Source organism: Anomaloglossus baeobatrachus, chromosome 8 (genome assembly GCF_048569485.1).
Source record: "Anomaloglossus baeobatrachus isolate aAnoBae1 chromosome 8, aAnoBae1.hap1, whole genome shotgun sequence".
In the NCBI taxonomy this organism is placed as follows: Eukaryota; Metazoa; Chordata; class Amphibia; order Anura; family Aromobatidae; genus Anomaloglossus; species Anomaloglossus baeobatrachus.
The window spans coordinates 256890389-256904555 of record NC_134360.1 but is presented as its reverse complement, the minus strand read 5'-3'; the positions used below and the strand labels follow the sequence as shown (position 1 = coordinate 256904555).

Here is a 14167-nt window from a genome sequence, read left to right as displayed (position 1 = left end):
GAGGGGGCAGAGGTAAGACACCGGCTCCAATGATCTGCACACAATAGCGGAGAAGCAGCGGAGCGATCACACAGAAATATACACAGATACAACAGATAGTGAGCCGCACTCCGCACACATCATCCTATAGAGTGTGGAGGAGGCAGAGGTAAGACACCAGCTCCAATGATCTGCACACAATAGTGGAGAAGCAGCGGAGCGATCACACAGAAATATACACAGATACAACAGATAGTGAGCTGCACTCCGCACACATCATCCTATAGAGTGTGGAGGGGGCAGAGGTAAGACACCAGCTCCAATGATCTGCACACAATAGTGGAGAAGCAGCGGAGCGATCACACAGAAATATACACAGATACAACAGATAGTGAGCCGCACTCCGCACACATCATCCTATAGAGTGTGGAGAGGGCAGAGGTAAGACACCGGCTCCAATGATCTGCACACAATAGTGGAGAAGCAGCGGAGCGATCACACAGAAATATACACAGATACAACAGATAGTGAGCCGCACTCCGCACACATCATCCTATAGAGTGTGGAGGGGGCAGAGGTAAGACAGCAGCTCCAATGATCTGCACACAATAGTGGAGAAGCAGCGGAGCGATCACACAGAAATATACACAGATACAACAGATAGTGAGCTGCACTCCGCACACATCATCCTATAGAGTGTGGAGAGGGCAGAGGTAAGACACCGGCTCCAATGATCTGCACACAATAGTGGAGAAGCAGCGGAGCGATCACACAGAAATATACACAGATACAACAGATAGTGAGCCGCACTCCGCACACATCATCCTATAGAGTGTGGAGGGGGCAGAGGTAAGACACCGGCTCCAATGACCTGCACACAATAGTGGAGAAGCAGCGGAGCGATCATACAGAAATATACACAGATACAACAGATAGTGAGCCGCACTCCGCACACATCATCCTATAGAGTGTGGAGGGGGCAGAGGTAAGACACCAGCTCCAATGATCTGCACACAATAGTGGAGAAGCAGCGGAGCGATCACACAGAAATATACACAGATACAACAGATAGTGAGCCGCACTCCGCACACATCATCCTATAGAGTGTGGAGGGGGCAGAGGTAAGACACCGGCTCCAAATCATCTGCACACAATAGTGGAGAAGCAGCGGAGCGATCACACAGAAATATACACAGATACAACAGATAGTGAGCCGCACTCCGCACACATCATCCTATAGAGTGTGGAGGGGGCAGAGGTAAGACACCGGCTCCAATGATCTGCACACAATAGTGGAGAAGCAGCGGAGCGATCACACAGAAATATACACAGATACAACAGATAGTGAGCCGCACTCCGCACACATCATCCTATAGAGTGTGGAGAGGGCAGAGGTAAGACACCGGCTCCAATGATCTGCACACAATAGTGGAGAAGCAGCGGAGCGATCATACAGAAATATACACAGATACAACAGATAGTGAGCCGCACTCCGCACACATCATCCTATAGAGTGTGGAGGGGGCAGAGGTAAGACACCAGCTCCAATGATCTGCACACAATAGTGGGGAAGCAGCGGAGCGATCACACAGAAATATACACAGATACAACAGATAGTGAGCTGCACTCCGCACACATCATCCTATAGAGTGTGGAGAGGGCAGAGGTAAGACACCGGCTCCAATGATCTGCACACAATAGTGGAGAAGCAGCGGAGCGATCACACAGAAATATACACAGATACAACAGATAGTGAGCTGCACTCCGCACACATCATCCTATAGAGTGTGGAGGGGGCAGAGGTAAGACACCGGCTCCAATGATCTGCACACAATAGTGGAGAAGCAGCGGAGCGATCACACAGAAATATACACAGATACAACAGATAGTGAGCCGCACTCCGCACACATCATCCTATAGAGTGTGGAGGAGGCAGAGGTAAGACACCGGCTCCAATGATCTGCACACAATAGTGGAGAAGCAGCGGAGCGATCATACAGAAATATACACAGATACAACAGATACAACAGATAGTGAGCCGCACTCCGCACACATCATCCTATAGAGTGTGGAGGAGGCAGAGGTAAGACACCGGCTCCAATGATCTGCACACAATAGTGGAGAAGCAGCGGAGCGATCACACAGAAATATACACAGATACAACAGATAGTGAGCTGCACTCCGCACACATCATCCTATAGAGTGTGGAGGAGGCAGAGGTAAGACACCGGCTCCAATGATCTGCACACAATAGTGGAGAAGCAGCGGAGCGATCACACAGAAATATACACAGATACAACAGATAGTGAGCCGCACTCCGCACACATCATCCTATAGAGTGTGGAGGGGGCAGAGGTAAGACACCAGCTCCAATGATCTGCACACAATAGTGGAGAAGCAGCGGAGCGATCACACAGAAATATACACAGATACAACAGATAGTGAGCTGCACTCCGCACACATCATCCTATAGAGTGTGGAGAGGGCAGAGGTAAGACACCGGCTCCAATGATCTGCACACAATAGTGGAGAAGCAGCGGAGCGATCATACAGAAATATACACAGATACAACAGATAGTGAGCCGCACTCCGCACACATCATCCTATAGAGTGTGGAGGGGGCAGAGGTAAGACACCGGCTCCAATGATCTGCACACAATAGTGGAGAAGCAGCGGAGCGATCATACAGAAATATACACAGATACAACAGACAGTGAGCTGCACTCCGCACACATCATCCTATAGAGTGTGGAGGGGGCAGAGGTAAGACACCGGCTCCAATGATCTGCACACAATAGTGGAGAAGCAGCGGAGCGATCACACAGAAATATACACAGATACAACAGATAGTGAGCCGCACTCCGCACACATCATCCTATAGAGTGTGGAGAGGGCAGAGGTAAGACACCGGCTCCAATGATCTGCACACAATAGTGGAGAAGCAGCGGAGCGATCACACAGAAATATACACAGATACAACAGATAGTGAGCTGCACTCCGCACACATCATCCTATAGAGTGTGGAGGAGGCAGAGGTAAGACACCAGCTCCAATGATCTGCACACAATAGTGGAGAAGCAGCGGAGCGATCACACAGAAATATACACAGATACAACAGATAGTAGCCGCACTCCGCACACATCATCCTATAGAGTGTGGAGGGGGCAGAGGTAAGACACCGGCTCCAATGATCTGCACACAATAGTGGAGAAGCAGCGGAGCGATCACACAGAAATATACACAGATACAACAGATAGTGAGCCGCACTCCGCACACATCATCCTATAGAGCAGGGGTGGGGAACCTTTTTACTGCCGGGGGCCATTTGGAATTTCCTACTAACCTTTGGGGGCCGCACAACATTATCAACCTGAAAAATAACCCTGCTATATTTGGTCAAACGATTAATTAACTCACCCCTATTGTGGTGGCCGGAGCTGCTTCTCTTTGGTGCGATTGTGATGTTCGGTGATATTGATCATCTTGTTTCTCACAGCTGCTTTTCCAGGTTTGTCTCTGTCTGGAGATGCTGGGGGCATACACATCACAGGAGGGGACAGGGCGCATAAATTACAGGAGACACTGGGAGTACACATCACAGGATGGGCTGGGGCATATACATCACAGGAGGGGCTGGGGCATATACATCACAGGAGGGGCTGGGGCATATACATCACAGGAGGGGCTGGGGCATATACATGAGGGGCTGGGGCATATACATCACAGGAGGGGCTGGGGCATATACATCACAGGAGGGGCTGGGGCATATACATCAGTAGGGGGCATGGACAGCCCTGGCGGTGGCACAGACATGACTGGGGACACGCACAGCACTGGGTGGCAGCACGGACTGCACTGGGTGGCAGCACGGACTGCACTGGGTGGCAGCACTAGGGAGACAGACAGGTCTGGGGGAACATAGACATCAACAGGAGAGCATGGACTGGGGAGCATAGAAAGCAGTGGGAGGGTACAGACAGCAGTAGCGAGTTAAGAGCACTGAGGGGTGGCACACAGCACTGGGGAGCATGGACAGCATATGGGGGGCACAGGCAGCACTCACCGTGGCATGGACAGCACTGGTGGCAGCATGGACAGCATTAGGTGGTGCGGACAGCACTGGTGGGGGGGCATAGACATCACCCAGGGGGTACTCACTGCACTAGGGGGGGCACGGACAGCAGTGAGGGGTTACACCGCGCTGAGGGGGTACACAGCACTGGGGTGTACACAGCATTAGGTGGTACACACAGCACTAGGGGGTACACACAGCACCTGGGGGTACACAGCACTGAGGGGTACACACTGTACTAGGAGGTACACAGCATGAGGGGGTACACACAGCACGAGGGGGTACACACAGCATGAGGGGGTATACACAGCACGAGGGGGTACACACAGCATTAAGGGGTACACACAGCATTATGGGGTACACACAGCATTAGGGGGTACACACAGCATTAGGGGGTACTCACTGTACTAGGGGGTACACACTGCACTAGGGGGTACACACTGCACTAGGGGGTACACAGCACTGGGGTGTACACAGCATTAGGTGGTACACACAGCACTAGGGGGTACACACAGCACCTGGGGGTACACAGCACTGAGGGGTACACACTGTACTAGGAGGTACACAGCATGAGGGGGTACACACAGCACGAGGGGGTACACACAGCACGAGGTGGTATACACAGCACGAGGGGGTACACACAGCATTAAGGGGTACACACAGCATTAGGGGGTACACAGCATTAGGGGGTACACACAGCATTAGGGGGTACACACAGCATTAGGGGGTACACACAGCATTAGGGGGTACACACTGCACTAGGGGGTACATACAGCACGAGGGGGTACACAGCACTGGGGTGTACACAGCACTGGGTGATACACACAGCACTAGGGGGTACACACAGCACCTGGGGGTACACAGCACTGAGGGGTACACACTGTACTAGGAGGTACACAGCATGAGGGGGTACACACAGCACGAGGGGGTACACACAGCATGAGGGGGTATACACAGCACAAGGGGGTACACACAGCATTAAGGGGTACACACAGCATTAAGGGGTACACACAGCATTAGGGGGTACACACAGCATTAGGGGGTACTCACTGTACTAGGGGGTACACACTGCACTAGGGGGTACACACTGCACTAGGGGGTACATACAGCACGAGGGGGTACACAGCACTGGGGTGTACACAGCATTAGGTGATACACACAGCACTAGGGGGTACACACAGCACCTTGGGGTACACAGCACTGGGAGGTACACACTGTACTAGGAGGTACACAGCATGAAGGGGTACACACAGCACGAGGGGGTACACACAGCACGAGGGGGTAAACACAGCACGAGGGGGTAAACACAGCACGAGGGGGTAAACACAGCACGAGGGGGTAAACACAGCACGAGGGGGTATACAGCACTAGGGGGTACACAGCACTAGGGGGTACACACAGCATTAAGGGGTACACACAGCATTAGGGGGTACACACAGCATTAGGGGGTACTCACTGTACTAGGGTGTACTCACTGCACTAGGGGGTACACACTGCACCAGGGGGTACACACAGCATTGGGGGGTACATACAGCACGAGGGGGTACACAGCACGAGGGGGTACACACAGCATTGGGGGGTACACACAGCACGAGGGGGTACACACAGCATTGGGGGGTACATACAGCACGAGGGGGTACACAGCACGAGGGGGTACACACAGCACTGGGGGTTCACAGCACGAGGGGGTACACACAGCATTGGGGGGTACATACAGCATTGGGGGGTACACACAGTACGAGGGGGTACACAGCACTGAGCGGGGGGGGGCAGCGATGGGTTCAGTACTCACAGTGAGGGGGAGGGAGAGTCACACACAGCACAGTTTCGGGAGGCTGGTAAACCTGCTGCAGCTCTTCTGTGTGACTTTATCGCAGCGTGCTGCTTACCCGCCCACCAGAGCACACAGGCCGGGGATAAGCCTAGAATGTATGGGCTGCAGTCAGGTCCTGGAAGTCAGGATCTGGAGAGAGCCCGTACATTCTAGCATCTACCCACAGGGCATCAGGCAGTGGGATTTAAAGGGCCGGCAGCCGGGAAAAGCGCGGCTGCCACCAAAGCACAATGGTCCCCGGGAATGTGCCCGGGGGCCGCATAAAAAGTCATCACGGGCCGTATACGGCCCGCGGGCCGGAGGTTCCCCACCCCTGCTATAGAGTGTGGAGAGGGCAGAGGTAAGACACCGGCTCCAATGATCTGCACACTATAGTGGAGAAGCAGCGGAGCGATCACACAGAAATACACACAGATACAACAGATAGTAGCCGCACTCCGCACACATCATCCTATAGAGTGTGGAGGGGGCAGAGGTAAGACACCGGCTCCAATGATCTGCACACAATAGTGGAGAAGCAGCGGAGCGATCATACAGAAATATACACAGATACAACAGATAGTGAGCCGCACTCCGCACACATCATCCTATAGAGTGTGGAGGAGGCAGAGGTAAGACACCAGCTCCAATGATCTGCACACAATAGTGGAGAAGCAGCGGAGCGATCATACAGAAATATACACAGATACAACAGATAGTGAGCCGCACTCCGCACACATCATCCTATAGAGTGTGGAGGGGGCAGAGGTAAGACACCGGCTCCAATGATCTGCACACAATAGTGGAGAAGCAGCGGAGCGATCACACAGAAATATACACAGATACAACAGATAGTGAGCCGCACTCCGCACACATCATCCTATAGAGTGTGGAGGGGGCAGAGGTAAGACACCGTCTCCAATGATCTGCACACAATAGTGGAGAAGCAGCGGAGCGATCATACAGAAATATACACAGATACAACAGATAGTGAGCCGCACTCCGCACACATCATCCTATAGAGTGTGGAGGGGGCAGAGGTAAGACACCGGCTCCAATGATCTGCACACAATAGTGGAGAAGCAGCGGAGCGATCACACAGAAATATACACAGATACAACAGATAGTGAGCCGCACTCCGCACACATCATCCTATAGAGTGTGGAGGGGGCAGAGGTAAGACACCGGCTCCAATGATCTGCACACAATAGTGGAGAAGCAGCGGAGCGATCACACAGAAATATACACAGATACAACAGATAGTGAGCCGCACTCCGCACACATCATCCTATAGAGTGTGGAGGGGGCAGAGGTAAGACACCGGCTCCAATGATCTGCACACAATAGTGGAGAAGCAGCGGAGCGATCACACAGAAATATACACAGATACAACAGATAGTGAGCTGCACTCCGCACACATCATCCTATAGAGTGTGGAGGGGGCAGAGGTAAGACACCAGCTCCAATGATCTGCACACAATAGTGGAGAAGCAGCGGAGCGATCACACAGAAATATACACAGATACAACAGATAGTGAGCCGCACTCCGCACACATCATCCTATAGAGTGTGGAGGGGGCAGAGGTAAGACACCGGCTCCAATGATCTGCACACAATAGTGGAGAAGCAGCGGAGCGATCACACAGAAATATACACAGATACAACAGATAGTGAGCCGCACTCCGCACACATCATCCTATAGAGTGTGGAGGAGGCAGAGGTAAGACACCGGCCTTCAATCACGGCAGCTTCATTTATGGCAGTCTGGCTTTAGGACACAATTTATGGTTTTATAGGCACAGGTCAAAGGTAATAAGCGAAGATTTATCTTTCCAATAGAGGAGTCTTACCTTCTATAGATGGGGCCTGGTCTTGGGCTGCATATAACATCTCCTTGAAAGCCTTTAAAAAAAAAATCCACAGTAAATGAAACGGTACAAGATACACAAGGGGTCAACACTATACAAGCCATAGAACTAGAAAGGTATGGAGGACCGCATGAAGAGTATGGGAAAACACTGAAGCAGGGGTACTAAAAGGTGTTTTCCAGGTACAACACACACACACAATTATAATAAAAAAATTAAAAAAATTATATGTATATTCTTAAAAAAAAAAAAAAGAAAAAAAAAATCTTCCAGTAAAATCTGCAGTAGAATAATGAATAATATTCACTTTGCAGTTTTGCCACTACGGCTGTTCCACCTGGTCCTAGGGCAAAGCCACCCCATGGTCTGTGATCACACAGAGAAGACATCACTGTTCCACCAGGAGCAGAACCACTGCAGCCTGTGATTGGCTGCAGCGGTCCAGTTGCTCATGCTGTACACCATCGGAGGTCTTTCGAATGACATGCTGTTGAAGTCAGCTGACTGCTGCAGCCAATCACTGGCAACAGCGATCCAACGGCTGGTGGAACAGCGACATCCCCTCCTGCCCATGTAAGAGCAGACCACTAAGTGGTCTGCACCAGATCCAGGTGAGTGCAGGCAGATGAGCATCATTTAGGGTTTATTTACTACTCCAAGCCACTGGTAAACTTTTCATTTTACTTGGACAACCCCTTTAAGTCTTTCTCAACATTTTTGAGATTGGGACATGATGGAGATGTACTCCATTGACTAGTATGGTCAACGACACACCCCAGTCTCTCCTGGAAAGGACCTCTTTAGTGCTATGGGGACAGTGACAGAGGATGGGAGTAAGAATTGCACACCTGCATGCACAGAACACAGAGCTAATGATTGTGGTGGGCTCATTATTTGTCTATTTCAGCCGTCTGTAGAATGCAATGTGAAAATCAAGGTTATTGTGAGCGCCAAATGTGAATCCCAAACCTGTGTAATTGATATGTTCAATGCACGCTCATGTCTGGAGACCTGGCAAGCAATACATGAGCAAATACACAAGGGAAGATAAGCGGGAGAGTCATGCACATGGCAAGAGTCCAGTGCAGTGAACCTTTATGGAAGTGAACAAAGGCAAATGGCACTGCCACATAGGCCCTATCTTGTAAGAACTGACGACAGCTTCATGTACACAATCTGATGGCCCATGCCACCTAAGCATCTGTAGGAAATCCGAGGCAAATGGAGGTATAGCAGAAACCACAGACAACAGACGGGCATGAAACCACAGAAGAAAAAAAAACACCAATGTTTGATGCAAATGCATGTATCCATGCTTCCGTATTACTGCATCCTTAGAAATGATTGGCTTCCATGTGTATCTAATGCAGGTAAGCATGTATCAGCTAGAGATGAGCAAACCCCAACTGTTAAGTTTGGGGTTCGTAACGGACACCTCGTGTCTGACACTGAAATCCGAACACGGACTTCTCACAAAGGTCAGTGTAACTGTTCGGTTTCACCAACTGAATAAAGCTTGTTCAAAGGCTGCAGCACAGCCAATTAAAAGGCTTTTGGGCTGTGGGTACTTCCATATGCATTACAGACTTGCCAAATATTGGCACGGCTGCGATTGGCTGACACACCACATGACCCTGTATAAAGGCCGGATCAGTGGTTGTGGCACCATTTCATTCTCGGCCCGGGGCAGAGCGCACCAACGGCCCGGGGCAGAGCGAAATAAAATGACTGTGAAAACCGTGGTTATTTGCTGGCAAAACATGAGGCTTTGCTGCAGAAAAAACATGAGCAAAAAATATATATGTTTTATTCATGATTACTGTTATCATTCCATCTTTGTAATATTGAGAAACATTCTAAATAAAGAATTTACAAAAAAAAAAAAAACACCCTGTGTGAACATAGCCTTAATCAACCACGTGCACCACCACATCGCTAATGAGATTGCTAGCGAGGTCGCAGTGTGTAAACTACCCTTTTAATCAACCACGTGCACCACCACATCGCTAACGAGATTGCTAGCGAGGTCGCAGTGTGTAAACTACCCTTTTAATCAACCACGTGCACCACCACATCGCTAATGAGATTGCTAGCGAGGTCGCAGTGTGTAAACTACCCTTTTAATCAACCACGTGCACCACCACATCGCTAATGAGATTGCTAGCGAGGTCGCAGTGTGTAAACTACCCTTTTAATCAACCACGTGCACCACCACATCGCTAAGTGGGAGGCTGCAGAGTGGCGCACTTCTAAAGGAAGAACATAAGAAAAAACCTTTCATAGTGACTTTATTTATGGCCTCTTTCACACGTCCGTGGAAAACCACACACGTTTTGCACGGACATGTAAAGGTGCGCATGGCCCTCCGTCTGCCATGATTTTGACATGAGTGTTCTCTGTTTGCTATCCATGATAATACATGGAGAAAAGGAACTTTCTGCTCACCTGTCCCTGGCACTGCTGTCCGTGGTGCTGATGTCTTCCGCTTTGCGGCCTACAGCAAAGCTGACTCCCCGCTGCTGCTGCTTCCGGTCTTCGGTGCAGTGAATATGCAATGAGCATAACGAGCGGGGGTTGGAAGCAAGTGACAGCAGCGCCGAAGACTGGGGAGTATAGAAAATCATTTTACTTCACAGAAATGTGGTATTCTCCGGTACGTGTCACACATTAGTGTGCGGGCTGTGCGACACGCGTGCTGGTGGAGAAAAGCTGACCTGTCTATGTGTGGAACACACGGGCACATGTATGCTCCACACGGACACACGGTCCATGTGAAAACATGCACGTGTGCGCAGACCCATTGATTTTAATGGGTCTACGTGTGTCAGAGTCTCCGGTACGTGTGAAAACGGACGTCACACATACCGGAGACACATGTAAAGGGGGCCTAAAGCATTACATAGAATTAAATAATAAAAGACAACTATTAAAAATATTTGTATTGCACTGGGAAATACTCTGAAAGTGAGCACAGATGTAAAGGTATTCCAGGATTAGACCGAATTGCTCATATTTCGCTATGATTAGTGCGGGTCCCCTTGTAAAATGATTTCAGTACAATAGCTGCCTTGCTCCACATGGTCAATCCTCAGCAAATGACAACAGCACAAAGATTGCTCCTAAATCATGACGTCACCATGCTCCGCAAACACAAAACAAAGACGCATAGCAGATCGATCAATAAATCTGTGCACGCGGATGCCTGGGAAACTGGACACGATCCCTCCTCTGTACATGGCCTGTGTGATTCTCAATGTGCAGGGTATGGAATACATAAACCTGCATGTTCTTATCCCGTACGAGTCTGTGTGAGGAGCAGTGAATATTCAGCACAGCCCCTTCTGTTTCACCCTCGTGCTCCAAGAGCAACCTTACAAATTAACCTGTCATTTCCTTTCTGCTTGTAACGCAGCGCTGCCCGGCTGACAGCGAGCAGAACAACAACAAGAAGTCATTACAGGCCCAGAAAGTGAAGCGGATCAGTGACAGACGGAGCCTTGTTCCGGGACAGGAAACTACAGTAACAGCAATAGATCACTAGAAGCACAAACATGTACAGAACAGGGCAGTACACGCAGAATATCACACAGCCGGAGCGCGCGGAGCCGGGAAAATACACTGCAACGCGCTGCAGGTGCATCATATCAGCACTGTCAACTGGAAAATGTGCCGCTCATTAATCAGTTTATCAAAAAAATCTAATAAAAATTAAAATAATTATTTGTTTATACACATCTGTCACCTTTTAATAAAAATATATTTCATATAAAGTATATATTATATTCTTATCTGGGAGGAAAGTAATACAATTCTCAACACGGATGGCTTATGAAATTATTGATCAATAACAATTTAAAAGTATAAATGTTAAAAAAGCCAAATTATTGTAAATTAAGGAGAAATAAAATAGATACATTTTAGAACAATTTAAATTTAAAAAAAGAACATTTTAATTGTAATTGCACAAAATCCCATCCAAATAAGTGTATTGAGAAACAGAAAACACCTATTTAATGCTAATCTACAAATAGTGGGTGATCCTAACATTTGGAAGGGTTTGCAAGCATCTGATTTTATAGCAGACCGCTCATCAGACCCCGGGAAACAAAGGATTTCTTCTGCCGCTGCTCACACGCAGGACGCAGGGCGGGCGAGGAGGCAGACACCACCTTTAACCTTAAAAGCTAACAATCTAAATTCAATCTATAGAAGTGACCGGCCAAGTCACAGGTCTAACCGGATAATTGAACATACAGCTACACAAAGGAAACACAAAAAAAGGAAAATGTCCTCCCCCCACAAGGAGTATACCTTAGATCAGCATCATAAACAGTATATCACAAAAGTGAGTACACCCATCACATTCTTGTAATAAAATATTTACATTTTTTTCAACACTGAAGATCTGACACTTTGATACAATTCAACAGTCAGTGTGCAGCTCAGGGCTGCGGAGTCGGTAAGCCAAACCTTCGATTCCGACTCCTCAATTTCCTTTGCACCGACTCAGACTCCCACATATATTGCTTATAGTTAAGTGAAAAATGTATTGTAGTACAATGTGAACATCAGACATTTAAAAAAAACAAAAAACTGTAATTAATTGTAAATATGTAATACAATATGTAATATACATTAGATTACATCCATATCTTGTGTGTGCATGTATAAATAAATTATATATATATATATATATATATATATATATATATATATATATATATATATATATATATACATACATACATATATATATATACATATACACACACACACACACACACATACACACATATATATACATATATTACATATTGTATTACATATTTACAATTTATTACAGTTTTGTGTTCTAAAGTTGTATCCAATAAATATATTTTATATTCTAAATATCTTGATTATTGTATCATGACAATGATACAATGTCTGTTCACATAGTACAATACATTTTTCACTTAAATATAAGCATTATACTAAATGTTATTTAGTATATTTTTGTTGAAAACTGTTTTTTGCCACTTAAATAGTGTTATATATAATATTATGTAATACACTATTTAAGTGGCAAAAAACAGTTTTCAAAAAAAACATTTGTGCAGTCCATGAATTTGTTGTAAGAAATAGAATTGCCTCCATCAGATCGTCCTTCGCAGATGACCTCAAATCTGACCTAATAATTTTAAGGCTAGAGAACAACCTCTCTACAGTATCTTGGGCTGGAGGCAAAGCCGTAACCACATGGGAACATCTCTAACAATTTCCGGGTATAAGGCTATGTGCGCACTAGAAATGTGAAGTTTCTCAAGAAAATTTCTCGAGAAACTTCTGGGAGTGAAAGATTTCCGGACCTCCGGAAAAAATCCGCACCAAATCCGCATGCGGATTTGCCGCGATTTTCCCACGGGTGGTTCCCTGCGGATTTTGCAGGCTGTACTGCCGAAATCCGCAGGGTACCTGCGGAAATAATGGACATGCTCATTTTCTCAAGAAAGTTTCTCGAGAAATTCTTCAAGGAAATTTCTTGAGAAAAATCCGCACAAGTGCGCACAGCTATTTTTTTTTTTCCATAGAATTTGCTGGGAAATGTCTGCACAAAGATTGCAGACATTTCTCAAGAAATTTCCGCGGCAAATCCGCGGGTAAAAAAGGTCTAGTGCGCACAGAGCCTAAAGGAATAGCCTCATGCACAATCAGTTTTGATGAACGGTTGAATTTTTCTATTTCTTTCAGAGCAAGTGAAAAATTTTACTGAAATCTGGTCAATCTGCTGCTATAGGAGACGGAGTGACATCTTTTTCTTTGTGGCAACGCTTTGCCTGCTCCATGTCATCCAAATACTTGGCAAAGTTAAACTCCTCATTTGATGAGGATGAAGATATGGCAGCAGTAGCACTGTCAGGCCCCAAGTCCTCTTGCGCCTGGCAGTCCTGTAGCCGCTCATTCTAACTGCTACCTCACTCAAAGCTTCTTCTCCTTTAGTAAGCTGTTGACCATCAAGCAGTATACGATGACTTGGGTCCACATAAACAGCTGCCAGAAGAATTTTATTTTCCAATAGCTGTGTCTCTCTCAGTTTCATTGAATCAGAAATGCCATCTGCGATTAAACCTCCTCTTTGGGACAGACAAAATAGCAAGTTCTTCCACTCCCTTATGAAAAGGCCAGGAGTTAAATCATCAGCTTGTAATTTTTTAGTCCCGGTAAATGGGTGATTAAGCAATTCCTTCAATTCAGCCACCTGTGTCCATTGACCTTCATTTAAGGTTACCATATCTATAAGAAATGATTTTAGTTCAAGCAATCGCTCAGTCATTAAATAAGTGCTGCCTCACCGAGTGGCTTGATCAACAATTGCCCCTTTCCCAGCACATCTCATCAAGATGGAATCAATTTTAGGGGTTCTGGCGGCAATAACCAGCTTCCTCACTTTTCCAA

At 47.4% G+C, this 14167-nt stretch overlaps 1 protein-coding gene across 1 annotated transcript in view; it reads right to left on the bottom strand.

Annotated features, from left to right (window-relative positions):
- Nucleotides 1-14167, bottom strand: part of XPR1 (xenotropic and polytropic retrovirus receptor 1) — a 197945-nt gene that overhangs the window by 155523 nt on the left and 28255 nt on the right. The window contains exon 2 of the mRNA XM_075320592.1: nt 7715-7766. Within this exon, the coding sequence (XP_075176707.1) occupies nt 7715-7766 (52 nt within the window). The remainder of the gene's footprint in view (nt 1-7714; nt 7767-14167) is intronic.